Source organism: Pygoscelis adeliae, unplaced genomic scaffold (genome assembly GCF_000699105.1).
Source record: "Pygoscelis adeliae isolate BGI_AS28 unplaced genomic scaffold, ASM69910v1 Scaffold392, whole genome shotgun sequence".
Taxonomy (NCBI): domain Eukaryota; kingdom Metazoa; phylum Chordata; class Aves; order Sphenisciformes; family Spheniscidae; genus Pygoscelis; species Pygoscelis adeliae.
This window is the reverse complement of record NW_008824293.1, coordinates 1,762,242-1,772,958: the sequence shown is the minus strand read 5'-3', so window position 1 is coordinate 1,772,958 and position 10,717 is coordinate 1,762,242. Positions and strand designations below refer to the sequence as shown.

Here is a 10,717-nt window from a genome sequence, read left to right as displayed (position 1 = left end):
GACTTTTCTTGGAGACCTTCAAATATTTAAGGAAGAGCAACTCTGCTGACTAATCCCGCTGTCCAGAGCAGCAACAGAGCATTGTTTCTTACATAAAATGAAATGAAGAAGGGACTTCATCATTACAGAAGTGGTGAGCTCTCGTGGATTTTCACCACTTCTAAGCCACATCAGCGAACCTACATAGTAGAAATCATGCAAAATTCCTGGATTATTGCTAACAGTGCATTGCACATTGTCAAAGCACGTCATATAATATATATGTCACAAGAGACCTATATAGGCTTCCTACCTACATGGATGCCAGGGTACTCTCACACTTTGCTTGCAGTCTGGGTGAATCATATGACATGAAAGAGATCTTGAGTCTGCTTTCTGTCCTGTTCAGCAAGACCCATAGCAGGAGCCCTTGGCCCTCACTGCAATCATTATGCCTCCCTCCTTTCATTGTCCCATACTGAAAAAATGAGATCTGACCAGTCTGTGTGGAGCCATGTATTCTAAGATTTCATTTGCCAGAGAGAAGAAAACCAGGAAATGCACCCAGAACTCTCTGTCTGCTTGAATGTCTATCTCAAGTAGAATAAGGGTTCTTGTAGGGTGAAAGTGGTGTTACTCAGATCTCACCTCCCCCAAGCCTAAGCTGTCCTTTTCTAGATTATGCACTGGAATTTTAAAATGCAGAAAATCAATACACAAAACCAACAAGCAGGAATACAAACAAAATGGAAGTACAGATACAGGTTTTGCATATCATCAGAATTCTTTCACATGTTGCAGAAGCTAACCTTAGCACCCAGTAATTCTCCCATGCTACAAGAACACCGCTGACAAATGCTAAGAAAGTAATTACTGTCTAGCTATTCAAAACTTCACTAATCTACTGATTAACAAATGTATGGCCAAAAATTACTCGTGAGAAGCACAACCCTGCCTATTCTTTATTCAGAAACACAGATATTTATTAGCTCTCAAATCTTTATTGCTTCTTCAATAGCAGAAAGTTTCAAAACCACACACTGAATGCAAGGGGGAGTAATTCTGCTATCCCTGCCTCAGGTGCAGCTTCTCTCAAATCTTTGGCTTATGCATTCATGTAATTGCATCAACTGAAGTGATTACAGGGACGCAGCACTGCCATTCTGCACTAAGCAATAGCCTCCCAGATAGCTCTGGACACCTCAGCTGAGTAGTATAAGCACAGGGCTGGATAATTCAGCATTCTGGAACAGCAACAGCTGAAATATGGAAAGGGGAAGGAGTACTTTCATTAGAATAACAACAATAATTTTTAAAATGTTCACTTTCCCATTTCCTCCCCAGGGAAAATTTCTTGACATTTTAATATAAGCTCTGCTCAGAAGTTGTAATCCAGGCTCTTGACAAACACCTTTCGTAACTTTCTACAGGTTTGTAGTCTGATACCAGCAACAGAGGTATCAGGGATGGAAAGAACAAAATTAATGCTATTATATTCTAACTGCAACAAGTCAAATTAAAAGAATACACATCTCCCATTCTCTTTGGGGGGAGAGAAAGCGAGAGAGAGAGAGCGAGGCTGAAGTCTTGGAGAAAGAGTAAACCCTCTCAACCCAATCTGAAAACTGAAAACAGAAAATTGCATGTCTGCATCCTGGAGACACATCCTGTAATCTGGGGCTAACTCAACCAACCTGGAATACCTGGCAACCTTAATTAAAACAGGACCAGTGTCTACCATCTAAGTCAACTCATTTAATGACTAGGGAAGAGATTTACCAAGTATTTCTGGAGACTGAGACATACACTGCTACCGCAGATACCAATGAGCCAGCATCTCTGGCACAAGTTGTTTTGGACTCAAACTCCCACAGGAATTGGTGTGTGTATATATATGTTGCACATGTTCATCAGTGACTTACAGACACATCAAGCAAGCTGTGTGTCTCTAGCCTTGCCTGAAATAACCCATTGCCCAAACAGTCTCTTCATATGGAGTACATCAGATCTCAACATCAGCCATCAGCATGAGAAGAGCACCAGGTGAAAGGAAAAGCTCAGACAGTGATTCAACACCCCAAATGAGCCATGAAAAGCATCAGTTCCATCCCTGACAAAATAAATAAGTAAATAAGTACCCTGAATCTAGGAGAAAAGAATTCGCATGATCATTCCCAAATTTCTGAGAACATGAGGTACAGTTCAAACCTGTACTAAGAATCAAGCCAGGTCCTCTTTTTTTTTTTTTTTTTTTTACAGACCATTTCAAGCATCCTTAGTATTTTGCCATATTAATTAGGGAGGAATTTAGAGTAAAAACAAGAGAACTTGCTTTAGGTACAAAGCATAAAGTGGTGATAGTCCCCAAAGAAAACTGTTATTTCCATTATAGCACTCACATGAGAAATTATGCTGCTTCTTGCCATCTGCTGTACTATTACTAGCCATTTATAATGACAAATCCATCATGAGAAATATGTTCACGTGAATGCTGTAACATATGCTTTCTATTAACAAATGATAAAGAATATTGTAATACACTGCAGATACAGTTTCACAAACTGCACTGTTTAGAGGAAAATAATGGCATGCATCGCTGAGCCCAATCCTGCTCTGGAAGCCACAACATGAGATAGTGCCTGTGTTAACTTCCACACTGTTTCTTCATTGAATGAGTCTTACACACACAGACGCTACCAGATCTTGTACATGACAGCTACGGAGCACTGGAGTAGAAACAGCACACAGGGTTTAGCCAAGGATCTAGACTCCAAGTGCTCCTCAACTCCAATTGTCAGACCACGCCAGATGAGCCAGGCAAAGCATGATTTCCAAAGGGGAAGGGTAACAGCATGTGCTTATGAACACAGTCACAAGAAAGTCGAACAGACGTTTCACTGTGAACTCAGTGAGGGCAACCGACAATTGTTCCCAGAGAGAACTGCGATGAAAGAAAACACCCTCATTAACACCACTAATTTCTATAAGCCAATTTGCTCTCTTTAGTAAGCCATGCAAAAGCACAGAAAGATCAACAGCACAGTGACACGCAAATGCACTCCTAAAAGTGGGGCACCAGCAGCAAAGGAACACTATCAATGCCAGGCATCGCACTACTTTTCATTCCTACAGCACTCAGACGCTGTAACAGCAACACCTTGTGCACCTCTTTAAGCAGAGATAGGAGAAGTAGTCCAGAGCACAAAGCACTGAAGGCTTCTATGTTCCAAACGAGCCACGTTGTACCGTCCTGTACAAGCTATCATGTATATCAGCATCTTCATCCTCCAATGCTCCACCTCTGCCACTCTAGCCAATGCTATAAGGTGTTATCTAATGTATTATGTAATGTTACAGGCACTTTCTTAGTACATTTTCATAATCCACACTGAAAATAAACACATTTAAAACAAAATTCAAAAGAACCCTGGTCCCTCCACACCCATCACCCTTCTTGACATAACGTAACACCACACCTGTGCTGGTTAACATTTCTTTCTATTATTATCTCTAGTTGTTGAACAGCCTTGGTACAAAGAAAAATGAGAACTTCAACTCACGTTGTTTTTCCTGTAGAAAGGCAGATGAGCAAAACGCAGACTCTTCACCTGCAAAAGGAAAAAACCACAGTGTGAAACAGGATTGCTTTACATGAACATCAAGCTCTTTACTTAATGCAATACAGTAGAAAAAGTATTTTGCAATTGACGACTATACTTATTTCTAAAACTCCCATCGGCCTCAGTGGGAATTGCTCAGCATATAACACACTTGAAACTGCTCTAATCCATTCATCAAAATGGTTAGTGTATAAGCCAGATTTTACTCTTCATTTCAAGAAAGGCATCATAAGCAATGAAACTGTAGCTAGGAATCTATTTGATTACCTGTAGCATTAGCCACTGAATCTCTAAATAACTAAGAATTAGCATAACTTATCTAGCAACACAAAACAGATTCTTAGTCCAAATATTAAATTAGCAGTGCTTTTAGGAATGTCTCTGTGTTTCCATTCCCTCCCACAGTCCACCTGTCCAAGGAAAGTTGCAAGTACAAAGGGATTTTCTCAGATCTAAATACAAAAACCTACAATACAAAGACACAAGGATACGGGAATAGAAGGGCCTTTCGTTTAGTTTGTGCATATAGATAGAGGCCTCCTATAGCACTCAGGCCATTTCTACCATGGAGGGTAAACACCTTTGCCATCATTCCACCACTACAGAAATGAAAGCCCAATGGTATCAGCCCACAGCTACCATCAGAGCTGGGATGGGAGCACAGCCCAGCCCAGCCAAAACCAGCACCCTTGCCCACGAGTTTTCTCACTTTTACCCTTCCAGTTCTCTTCCCCATCCTACTGGGAGGGAGTGAGCGAGCAGCTATGTGGGGCAGAGCTGCTGGCCAGGGTTAAACCACAACTATCACCAAATGTGATAGAGGGGACACAAATATTCCTCAAGTTTTTTTAAATTTAGGTTGAAGAGCTTTTGTAGAAACAAAAATCTAAGCTTTCTTTCAGACTCAGTACCTTGCCTCAAACTGATGTATGATCTGCAAGATGAATGCTGAAGAGTTGAGATAGTCATACCCATCTGCCCCTCAAAAACTAGTAATTGCCAAGTACAAACTACTGCCAGGAAATATGAGAGCTGGCTGAATATTCCCTACCCTGCCTCAGTAACGGTGAGAGTGAAAGCTCTTTTGAGCTTCCATCCAGCCCTACATTTCTGAGTCTGTGCCTAGTCGTTCCTGTGTTATCCTATTTGGCAGTAATCTCCTGTCCTTTCTATTCCCTCAGTCCTCCAGAGAATTCATCACGTCCACGTTGCTGCAGTATTGTGTGTGTATGCAAAAAAAAAAAAAAAAAGGCCCCTTTACTGAGAGAATTCAGTTACCTGCTGAGCAGATTAATGCAAATTGCACATTCAGCTGCATATCATCTCCTTTCACTTCACAGCCTCTGATCAGTGAAGATCTACATAATTTATAAACCTAATTTTAAAACATTTACAATTACATAAAAATAATCAGGATAACAGGCTTGCCTCCATGGTTGTTAAGAGATGAAGTTGGAATAATTTAACTTTGGGGCTGATTGGATTGGTTTAAAAATTCTAAAAGCTCACATTGCTCCTAAAATTCTTGCCTACCTCCTCCTCCCTCTCAACCTTCCGGCAAAATAGGCATAAAGCACATAACTGGCTATGCACAAAGCAGTGTATTCCTGGGAAATTCAGAGAGGGAAAAGTGGTCAGAAGCGACAATATCTTTATACAGAGGAAGTTAAATCCTTGTTAGTAGGGATATAAGTACAGAACTTCAAGTATATGACGCTAAGCATAAACACACTAAGTCAGCATTTCCAGGTAATCCCCACACTCAGAATCTTCTCAAAGGGGCTGCAGTGTGCTTTTTGCAGTAACTCAGCAAGGGACATGCTGCCTTCACAGCTCATCACCCACTCTGCCCAGGGCTTCCTTTTTAAGCACCAAATATTCTGAAAATTTGCCCTCCGATTTTTTTTCATGTTGAACTTGGGGCATGGGGGGAAATCTTTCTTCGATCTGTTTTGAAGACCTGTTCTGAGAGCTTATGGGCCCAATTCTGCAATCTACTATAGTAAATACAACTTGCTTGCTTTGGAACAGGGCATATATTTGCTTAAAATTTCAAAAGCACCTGGAATTATTAGGTGCAAAATACATCCAATTTTTTAAAATTGGTTATTTCACAGCACACATGTTCGCTTTATTGATAACATAAAATAAGGAAAGGCAGCCATGAATTTCTGGATTTCTAAAGAAACTCAGATATCTCAAAACCATCTTAAAACTATGCTTAGATTGTGAGCTTAGGGACATGGTTTAGTGGGCATGGTACTGTTGGGTTGACAGTTGGACTCGATGATCTTAGAGGTCTTTTCCAACCTTAATGATTCTATGATTCTTTTATAGCTTTGAACTTTCAGACATCACAGTTAGACATCTTGTAAAGTCTAGCCTTGTTGACACAAAGTTCTAAAAACTTGTTGACACAAAGTTCTTTCTAGCACGTAATTAAAATTTGGTGTTATCCACTTTTACAAACATTCACAAAAGGTAGATCCAGAGCAGTAGGTTCATTAAATGTCCTTCAGCCACAGGTTCCTAGATGTAGGTTCTCTTCTTTCTTCCTCCTCCTTCTCATGAGTGAAAAGTTCTCCAGCTTCAGGACACACGCCACAGCACAGACTACAATGCAAGTCTAAAGGCCCCCTAAATCACATTATGTTTCTCTTTACATAGTCATCCCTCAAGAGGTTCAAGGAATATGAACCTAGACTGAAATGCAGACCTGGCATATTTTAAATTACCCTTCTGAAGACATTTACTCTGATAGGATGAGAAAAACTTTAGGGAAAAAAACTTGATGGGAAAATGTCGTGCCTGATTAACCACTTGAGGGCATTCTACTTCACCTGTGTAACTATGGTCCTTGAAAACCAGACTACTAAAGGGCTGAGATGTTAGTCCTACATTTAGAGACAAATTAATGAAGACAGTTTAGTTTATGAGAAGTCTCACCAAATTCAAAGAACTTGATAAAAATCATGCTAGTGAAATTAAGGCAGTGGGAGCTCTATGCTCTAAAGGAGTGTTAACTACGCTTGTCCAGATATTTTCATCACACAGTAATTTCCACAGAACCTGCAGAAAATTGCCACTTCTCCAGCCTGGAATTAAAAGATTATCTGCAATTACTCTACTCACATGCTACCAGCTATTGCAATGCTACAAAAAAAAAAATTAGCAAGCAGTTTTTTGGGCAGTGCTGAAACCAGAATAGAATCCACTTTACTTTCCCAGAAAGGATTGGTAACACCAGTAGAAGTAAACATATCTATTCACCAGAGAAAGTAGCTGCAGGGAAAAACAAGATTCACAAAGTTACCTGTAGTATCATGCTCTGGTACATAGTGATTACACATACATTTGTCTTTGCAGATCTGTGCTCCTGGGAAGTCAGAGGGCATTTCGTGTAACTCTTGTCTCTTGTTTTGCTCTCCCCTGGGATTACATTGCTAATGGGATCAGAATCAGAGGACAGCGCAGCAGAACAGAGTTGTGTGCCTCAGCACCAGTGAGATATTAGGGGGATCCTTCTTTGCCTTCTTCCCACACATCCAGTCTTGCAACATTAGCTACTGGAGTGCCAGTAGGCTTTATGGTATGCATGACTTCGTTTTAATCATCTGAATTCATTTAACAACATAACCATACCACTGGAACAAACAATGTTTATGCTCCACTTTAGAACATGGCCTTCACCCCAGCAAGAATACTGTGAAATTTAACTTCTGAATAGAAAAATCTGGTTTGTTAATTTTTTTTTTTAATGCCATGGCAAATGTCAAACTTGGGAAAGTAGGGGGGGGAGGAAAAGAGGTAATATACCTACAGATGGTATGACCCTCTTGATGGGAATGGCAGCCAGGGAAACTCTAGGCCCAATGAAACTGATGCAAGAACACATGCTGATTTCAGCGTGTAGACCGGAGCTTAACACAGGTTGAAAAAGGAAAAGGGAATCTGTGGAGGGACTGCAAGGAAAGCAATACTCTCTGCAGCAGGACTCAGTTCTCAGCTAAAAAATATCTTAGTGGCTAGCTTAAGCTTCCTGCATTTTGCATGTATTTGCTGAGCTGTATTCTAGAACACACAGCATCACAAAATTAAATGACAGCAGTTGCAGAACACTGGTAACCTGCCCTAGTATAAACTGCTACCATAGGTGATTTGCAGAAATCTAGTTCACTGCTTCCTCTAAAACCTGCTGCTAGAAATACATCTGTTCTTTATATGAGCCATCTGATGTGCCTTGGAACGCTGTTGGCTACTCTAGTAGTTTCCATCTTTCCCTTCCACTGTTCACTCCACTAAGCCAAATTTTCTGTTTGCCACTTCACATTATTAGGCAGTGGCAGATGCCACTGCAATAAATTTAATAGCAGCATAAACACTACAGTCAGATATGTACAAACACCCTCTAATTAATTATATGACTCTAGGAGGACATGACAAGGAGTGTCATGCTACTGGGGGGAAGGAAGAGAGCAGTTTGTTTATGCAGAACATTCACTTTGGACAAAATGAGGCAAGGCAGCCTTCAGAGGAGAGAGAGAGGAAAAAAAATAAACTAGTCAAGGCAAAAATCACTATACTGAAAGCAAAGTCATGAGGGTGTAGAGATTTTTCTGTTATAATGGAGTGTTTTGACCATTGCATAAATGTTGTAGAACCTTTGAGATGCATGGCAGGTGTAACAAAGGGGACTGAATCAGTGAGCCAATGAAAAACGAGACCAGATGAAGAGCTCACTAAAAACATCTTAGAGTGCACCCAGTCTTGCACAGAAACACTATTTTCCTGTAGGAGCTTAATGGATCCAACTCAACATAGCTCATAATTTCAGATACTGTGGGTTAGTATCCACATCACAACTGACAAGTATCTTAACAAAAAGTCTAAACCATTTGATGTAAAAAATTAACCATTCCCATTTAAGTGGAAAATGCTAATTCACAGCCAAGTTGGCATATCTGCAATATTTTCTCTCTATTCTCTTGACCTAATCATCAAATCTAACTTTTTTTTTTTTTTAAACATTAGAAATGCAAAATTCAACAAATCAATTAAGACCCACATATAGTTAGGCTGGAAAGAAATTAGTTGATTCCACCTCTACAGGTTTTATACACAGGAAAGAATCAAGTGAGAAGGAATTATATATATTTCACATTATTATATAAAGAAATTACACAAATATACAAGTTATACAAGGAAAGAAAACGAGAGAAAAAAAAATACACCCCAATCTTCCCTGAAAAAAATGACCTTAAAAATCAAATTAACAGCTGCCTTCTTGCCATACTTTGCATTTAACTCAGGGCTGATTGCTAGCACCTTGGCCGTTTTCCTCACCAAAGGTGTATTTAACCATTGCAGGGAGCTGCAGGCTCTGCTTTACTCCTAACCAAGCACCACATGTACAGATTTAAACACTGTACAAACTTTATTATTGACTTAAACTGAGATGAATTTCATTTTACGAGAAACAATAGATGGTTTCCAGACTACAAAGTCTTTCTCCTTCTGCGAAAACATCAATCTGGAGAGTGATGTAGCTAAACTCTCCTCTTACACGTAGGATTTGTATCGACTTAGCAGCAACCCAGTTGACAGTTTGATGAAGACAAATGTCCTGAAGTTGATAAATTACTTCTCTCTCATGTTAATGTTTCTCCATAATACAGGACTGGTTAGACTCTTAATTTGATGGAAAGATAAAACAATACTGTTCCACAGCCAAATTAAGAACTGTTTATGCCCTATTAAGTAATAAAATACTAATTGCTTTCTCATTGACTCCCCTATCTCTACATTCTACTATGGAGTGAGATTAGGGTAAATTTTTGTAGCAGCTGTCAGTGTATCCTACCCTTCTGTCCAGTGTTGTCTTACCCTGTGCTGCATCACATCAGTCTAACCAGAGATTCAAGAGGTCTCAAACAAGGACAAAGGCATTTTCATAAGTGCTTAATGCTCCTGAATGCCCAATATGATTTACGGGAGCTCAGTGCACTTTGAAAAGCTGGCCCTTGTGAACAGTCCACTCAAAACCAAACCAAACCAAACTTTCTCAGAACAGAAGAAGAATCACTATCACCGAGTTAAGTCTTTATAGCAGCCTTGTGCACACAAGACAACAGAAAAGATGAATTCCAAGTAGTGCAACAAAAGCTATCGTGAATCCTAGGGCTTTAGAATTGCAATGGAAGCACCAAACACAAGGGTACCCAATGTACTATTGTGGAAGTAGCCAGTGACTGACCACCCCTTCCATGCAGTCTCTGCTAAAAGCTACTAGGACAGACTCTGCTCTCCATTTTACAGCTGTAAGTCCAGTTTCTTCAGCAGGGTAAATCTGTACAGTAGTCTTTGCAAAGGATCAAAAGGTATTTGCATCAAAAGGCACTGCAATTGAGAGATGACTGCTTGCACATTTTCTGGAAGCGTAAATATGTGGTAGTAATGCTTGTTTCAAATTAGTGTGAAATACCATGGTATAATTGGACGATGCTCTTAGTCATATGGTTTAGTTTTAGGTAGTTCTGCGAGGAGCAGGGAGTTAGACTTGATGATCCTTATGGGTCCCTTCCAGCTTGAGATATTCTGATTCTATGAATTAGCTTACTCCACAGATGTGTATTAAACTTAATCTTAACCAAAAACATTATTCTTGTCTTCCAGCTCTGTCCAGTGCCTTGTGCACAGTATGACAGGAGAACAGAGATAGCAGTTGAGGGAATCAACAGGAACTTGCCCATTATCTCTTAGAAATGTGCTGCATCACATATAAAACAGGCTTTTTCCCTTAGGCTAGATGGAAAAGATGAGATCCAAAAGATATGGTATCAGAGGGTAAAAAAATCATCACTCAGTGATGTATTTACTGTACTTAAGATCTCAGGAAATACTTTTTTAAAAGGGAGTTACAAAGAATAGCTGGAATGGTGGGGAGTCATAGTGCATGCCATGACTGCATTTATCAGCAGTCCTGGTTAATGGGGGAGGCTGGAGGTTAATGGTTAATGACTGGAGGCTTGCCAATGTGACACCCATCTACAAGAAGGGCCGGAAGGAGGATCCGGGGAACTACAGGCCTGTTAGCCTGACCTTGGTGCTGGGGGAGATTA

At 40.1% G+C, this 10,717-nt stretch overlaps 1 protein-coding gene across 1 annotated transcript in view; it reads right to left on the bottom strand.

Moving 5' to 3' along the window:
- Positions 1-10,717, bottom strand: part of PITPNM3 (PITPNM family member 3) — a 113,671-nt gene that overhangs the window by 66,568 nt on the left and 36,386 nt on the right. The window contains exon 3 of the mRNA XM_009318835.1: positions 3,540-3,587. Within this exon, the coding sequence (XP_009317110.1) occupies positions 3,540-3,587 (48 nt within the window). The remainder of the gene's footprint in view (positions 1-3,539; positions 3,588-10,717) is intronic.